Source organism: Crocodylus porosus, unplaced genomic scaffold (genome assembly GCF_001723895.1).
Source record: "Crocodylus porosus isolate Cpor-Errol unplaced genomic scaffold, CroPor_comp1, whole genome shotgun sequence".
Classification (NCBI taxonomy): domain Eukaryota; kingdom Metazoa; phylum Chordata; order Crocodylia; family Crocodylidae; genus Crocodylus; species Crocodylus porosus.
Window position 1 is genome coordinate 62,018,195 of NW_017728907.1, and position 6,056 is coordinate 62,024,250.

General features: G+C 46.6%; 1 protein-coding gene across 1 annotated transcript in view; it reads right to left on the minus strand.

Moving 5' to 3' along the window:
- The window catches only part of WDR78 (WD repeat domain 78), a 33,198-nt gene extending 27,216 nt beyond the window's left edge, over positions 1-5,982 (minus strand). The window contains exons 1-3 of the mRNA XM_019531594.1: positions 5,879-5,982; positions 4,060-4,240; positions 482-675 (exon numbers count right to left, since the gene is read on the minus strand). Coding sequence (XP_019387139.1) covers positions 482-675; positions 4,060-4,240; positions 5,879-5,982 — 479 coding nt within the window. The remainder of the gene's footprint in view (positions 1-481; positions 676-4,059; positions 4,241-5,878) is intronic.
- Between the last annotated feature and the right edge of the window lie 74 nt (positions 5,983-6,056).

Below are 6,056 nucleotides of genomic sequence, written 5' to 3' on the forward strand. Positions count from 1 at the left end.
TTTTATTGGACCAACTATGTAGATAAGCTTTTGAATGCAAAAATTCTTTGTTGGATCTCACCACTTCTGGAATACCGTGGCTGCAATATCATTCTAACTACAGAGTACCTCTAGTAGCAGACTACTTCCCTTTCTAACACTGAGACTGGTTTTCCTTATGTCCTTTGCATACTGGCCAGACCATTACAAAAGCTGTAACCTGGGCTTCCTAGTTCTTGAACCTGGGGAAGAACTCGTGAGGAAGTCATTTGCCTCTCCTGAGGCTGTCCATTAAGGAGTAACAATAGGCCATGGGGAGGTGTGCTTGGGTACAGATTTATAGATGTCACAAGTACTGACAAATTCCATTCATGCAAGGCTGCAATAGCAGCCAAGTATACCTCACCTCACGCTATTATTCCTGTTCCTAACTTCTCAAGCATGGTCATTCCAGAACAGGTACACCTCTGGCTCAGGATCTGACTCTCAAAATGCAACATACCTCGAGAATGGACCTACTAAACTAGCATTAATTCCAGATGTCTGATGCAAGGATAAGGATGCCAGAAAATCAGTTGTTGTGGTCCCTGAGAAATCATGTCCTGACAAGATTTTGGTTTGTCTGTGTAGTGTTGAACTTGGTTCTGGGCGGTGGAGAGGATGGGGTGTCACATCCTTCCCTTGTTCATCAAAAACCTAAAGGAAATACAGAAGTAATGCACAATAAATATATTCTTGGATTTCCTAAACATGTGAAAATGATGAAAATATGCAACTCTGAAACATTTAACTTCATTTGGGTCAGGAGGGATAGAAACACAGTCACCCTTTCTGATGTAGAGCTAAACTCCCCATGCCACTGAAACCTTGAGAGGGTAGATAGTACCTGCACTGCTGCTCTCCTAATGAGGGTAAGGGTATTTGCTTCTTATGATCTCTGCCAGTAGAAGCTGTTTCAGAGATATGCTGAGAAACTACATCCATCATCTGGCATAGCCACATCCCCTTTCTGGTCAGCCCTACTGACCTTTCAGGCTGTGCTGTTCTCTAATGGCTCCAATGGTAGAAAAATTAGGGAATCTAAATGCTGGCAAAAGATGGTGTAAATAAGGGGCCTTCTGACTCTCAGTACTAATATCAAGTTAGCAGTATAAAAAATATAATATAGAAAGATAATTATCAACCCTAAACTTTTATAATCTCCCCCCAAATTACCAAGTTGATCCAAGAATATATATATAGTAAGTCGATTGAAAAGTTGCTAAACAAGATTTTCTTCACACTTGATATGAGATTTCCTTTCTTTTGTCAGGTAAATAAATATCCTACTGTCACCATCTCCCATATGGATTTAAACACAGGTTATTTCATCTAAAGCAGCGGTTTGTTGCTCTAAATCAGAGGTTTTTAAACTTTCTAAAGACATAGAACCCTTTCATATAATCTTTTGCCCTGGAACCCCTACCCCTATCCCATGAGCTGATGCAGGAGATGTGGTCCAACAATGGTGGAACAGTAATCAGGAAAAGAAGGCATGGGCAACGCATAGGGGGTGCACCTGCACCCCCTGAGATTTGCAGTGCACCCCCTGAGAAAAGCATTGCTGACACTGCTGGAGGCGCATGCCAGGCAGTCACCATTCGTCATCCCCTCCCCCCGCACCGCCAACAGCATCTGTGGCCAGTTGCCAACTACTGGTCGGTGCTTGCCACCCCCTCACACCCATCCCTGCTGCTGGCACCAACACAGCTGCTCGCAGGGGCTCCCCACTCAGCCCACCCCTACCACCGTCAGGAATGCCTCCAGGAGCTCCCCACTCACCGCTGCTATGCCCATGCCATTGCCGCCACCGCCGCCTGTGCTTGGTTGCTGTGCCCCTTCCCCACAGCCTCTGGGGGCACACGTTGTTCATAAAAGGAGGTACCTCCATTTTATCACAGTCATCCAGGATGGGAAGACCTGTGTTCAGTTCCCTTCTTTGCCAGAGGGGCTTCAAACCCCTAACTCCCACTGTTCAGAAGAGGGACTATAAGGTTATACTGCCTCTTGTTAAAACTGTTCCATGTTGCACAAAATATTTAAATATTCATTGAATCAGAAATTGAACATACTCTAGTTCAGGGCTGTCTAACTGGCAGCCCACAAGCCACCCATAGCCCCCGGGGGATTAAATTGTGGCCCCAGCCTCTCAATCCTGATGCCATTCCCCCATACTCTTCTCCTGCTGCTGCTGGAGTTTCCAATTCTGTTTGCTCCTGCCGCTGGGGGTGCAGCCAAGAGATTCCAGAGCTCAGGGTCCTGTGAGGGCTTGGGGTGCTGGTGCAATGCAACAGTGATGGCAAGGGGCACCCACCATGCAGCACAGGGTATAGGGACAAAAGGATCTGGCATGCAGTCTAGGGGGCTTCTGGCCCATACAGCATGTGTCGGGTGGGGGGGAGGCTGAGTTCTCCAGTCACTCAGAAGCTGGACAGTCCTAGTCTAGTCTATAAATCTGGTAGGCACCTGGGACCAGGGAGACCCGAGTTCCCACATCTACTCTAAGGATCTTTTTGTATTTAATACTAAACCATCCTTGGAGCAGGAACTAGAATCCAGGACCTGCACTCCTGGATGACTACTTTAGCTTTTCTTTCTCTGACTCAGTGACTATCAGATTATTTCATACAAAGTGGAACAGCTTCAACGAAGCATGCTCTCAGCCTAGCTGGCTAGGGCAGTTTCAAGTGAGAAATAAGGTCTGATCACCTTAAGTAGGGGAGTCACCCACCTTGGGTGAGTGTTCTGAGTAACTGCAAAAAAAGGGGACATCACCCTCAGGTTTTGAAAGGAAATGGACACTTAATTTTGTGCAGAGCCAATCTCATAGGCATACCTGAACAACTTCAAGATCAAGCCCATCATGTGATTAACATGTTTGAGAATCCCAATTGGATACTGACACAAGATAAACCCGGAGCTGTACTGCCTGATTAAGTGAGGAACTTCTGAGAATGCCTAATTAAAAACTTAAGTGCCTACAGACTAAGTATGTCCAGAGTTGGGCAGCAGCTGAGCATGGTTTAAGGGTCTCTGTTTTAGACTTGGAAACCAAGCTGTCAGCCCAGACGAGAAGAGCCCTTAAAGAGACGTAGCCCTTAAATCTCTTTCTTACAGTCTTCCATTGAAAAATGGAGATAATACTTTCCCATTGCAAGTGCCAGGAGGAAGTTATTGTTTGTAAAGTGCATTGACAAGATTGGCTGAAAGGCTCTACAGAACTGCAAAGCATTATTATTACAAAGTAAAGGTTTATGAGAGGAAAAATCTCTTAAAATGATGTTCCCTCCATTTCCTTTAAGTTTCATCAGGAACTAAATTCTTACATGTTTATAAAAGGCTAACACTAGAACTGGAAAGTCTTCAAAAGTCAAAATCAATGCAAGGAAAGGGATTAAATACTGCCACAGCTCTACTTTCAGGGATAATGAGATGTACAGGACCTACGTGAATCTTTGTTATCATGAACTCACTCTGATGCAGAAAAATACATGTGTCATGTGCTTCAGCTTGGGTTGAGAATACATTCTCCAGTTTTTATGCAAGGCCTAAGTTGGATATTAATATAAAGTGCTGATTTTTAAAAAATAATTATTTTGTTGTACCTGGAATTTAACTTTTCCTTGAACACGTACGTAGATTTTATTTTTGTTTAGCCATTTGTGGTAAATGACTAACAATCTTTGGGGACAAAAAGTTCTTTAAACATTAAACATTCCTGCCCTTTAAGAACTATCCAGTTCTTTCTCTGAACTTCTACAGACTCTTGAAAAAAGTAAAAAATATTAAAAACAAAGAAGACTATACTAGATAGTCCACATCTTTGTAAATTGGAAAATAAAGGCTGAAAAGATTTCTTTGTACAACAGAAAGAGGATAAAGGACCTTAGACACTTTGTTTTTCCCTTTATGAATGGATCCACCTTGGAACGTCTGCACTGGTTTCCATTCTTCTTAGCAAACAAGTCTTTGTCATCGCTATACACCGCCACACTATGTTGGAAAAGAACAATTAAACACAAATACTGAAGAGTGCATTACCTGGACAGTATGCCTGCTACCTATGAGAGACCCTTTATCCATAGTTTTGCCATCAGAAGCCACTAATATGTTTTTTCGACTCATTGATCCAACTCTGAAACTGCTGATGTAGCTCGTTCGTCTTTGGCTGCCAGAACCCGAAATGGATCCTTTCTTTGAGCTTGCCTCCATCTTGGATGTCCTAAAGTAATCAAAGCATGAGGAAGAGAAGGGGAGAAACCATTTAGACTGTGAACAGCATAAAGCAGTGCTGGGGACCCCATGACAAAATGTGCACCTGACTACTCAAGAGATAGCTTTCATGGAAAAGTGCGACAAGTGGGGAGGTGGGGAGCAACAGGGGAGCAGCTGCTGACCTCATGGCTGAGCTTCTCCACCTTTTTGTACTTGGAAAACACCACTCTCCATCTCCCTCTTTTTGTGAGTGCAGGAAGACAATAAGCTGAATATGAGCTAGCAGTATGCCCATGTTGCCAAAAAGACTAACGGCACCTTGAGTTGCACTGGTAGGTGTGTTGCCAATAGGTCAAGGGAAGCAATCATTCCCCAATCTTTTCTACACTGGTGAGACCACATCTGGAGTCCTGTGTTCAATTTTGGGCCCCCCACTACAGAAAGACTGTGGACAAATTGAAGACTGTCCAGCAGAGGGCAACAAAAATGGTGAGAAAGACATGACTTAGGAGGAGAGGTTGAGGAAACTGGGCTTATTTAGTTTAGAGAAGAGAAGGCTGAGAGATTTAATAGCAGCCTTCAACTGCCTGAAGGGGGTTACAAAGAGGATGGAGCTGGACTGTTCTCAAGGGAGGCAGATGCCAGAACAAGAGCAACAGTCTCAAGTTGCAGCAAGGTAAGGTTAGGTTAGATCAATGGTGGGCAAATTGCGGCCTGCAGGCCAGCTGCCTGGCCTGCGGGGCCCCTAAAAATTTTTTAAAAATTAATATTTATTTGCCCCTGGCTGCCTATCATGTGGCCCTCGATGGCTTGCCAAAACTCAGTAAGGGGCCCTCCACCTGAAATAATTGCCCACCTCTGGGTTAGACATTACGCAGGGATCCTGGTTTCAGTTGCGATGCATAGGGGGTGCACATGCACCCTCTGAGCACTGGTGCATCCACTGACAGGCTGCACGCCCCGCCTTGGTGATGGGCAGGGGGAGCAGGCGGGAGCGCCGGTACCCCTCTGTATGCACCAGCCAGGGAGTGGGAACACCAGATGAAGCGCCGTGGCCACTTTCCGGTTGGCACAATCGGCCAGTGGGAACTCCCCTCCCCGTGGTCAGTGAGACTGGTTGCAGGGGAGCCTTCCCTCAGGTCGCTGACTGGTGGCTGACTGGTCACTGGGGGAGCACATGCCCCCCACCCCCTAAGCTGGCAAGAGTCACCTGGTTTTCTCTGATTTAAAAAAAATCCCCAATGTTCAGTTTAAACAAAAAGTAACCTCAGCTCCACAGGTTTCTGTGATTTAAATCAAACGCCGCTAATTTACAAATACCGATACAGCAGCATTTCATTTTAATCATGGATAAATGTGTTTGGGGTTACTTCTTTTAACGAAAATGGGGGATTTCTTTTTAATGTCTGAGAAAACCAGCATCCCCAGATCTTGGGAAGGAAAGATGTTCTCAGGAGTTGGGCTGGGATGGGATGATGTAGTTCGGGCTGGTCCTGCTTTCCGCAGGAGGTCGGACCAGTTGTGACCTCTTGAGGGTCCCCCCCCCGGCGTGTCCTCTGGCTGTAAGACAGGACAGTCCTCCCCCGTCCCCCCCAGGACCCGCGGGTTTGTCGCTAGTCCCTCCCTGCCGTGCGGGCGCACTCACAGGCTGGGGGCGGCGCTGTGCCACTTGCTCCGGCCTCCCGCGGGCCCCGACATGGCTCCGCCGCCGCTGCCGGTCCGGAGCGAGCGTGGTGACGCGGTAGCCATGGCAACCGCCTTCCAACACGTGGCGCGGCGATTGGCCGGCCAGCACGGGGGCCCCGGATAGGTGTGCTCGCCGG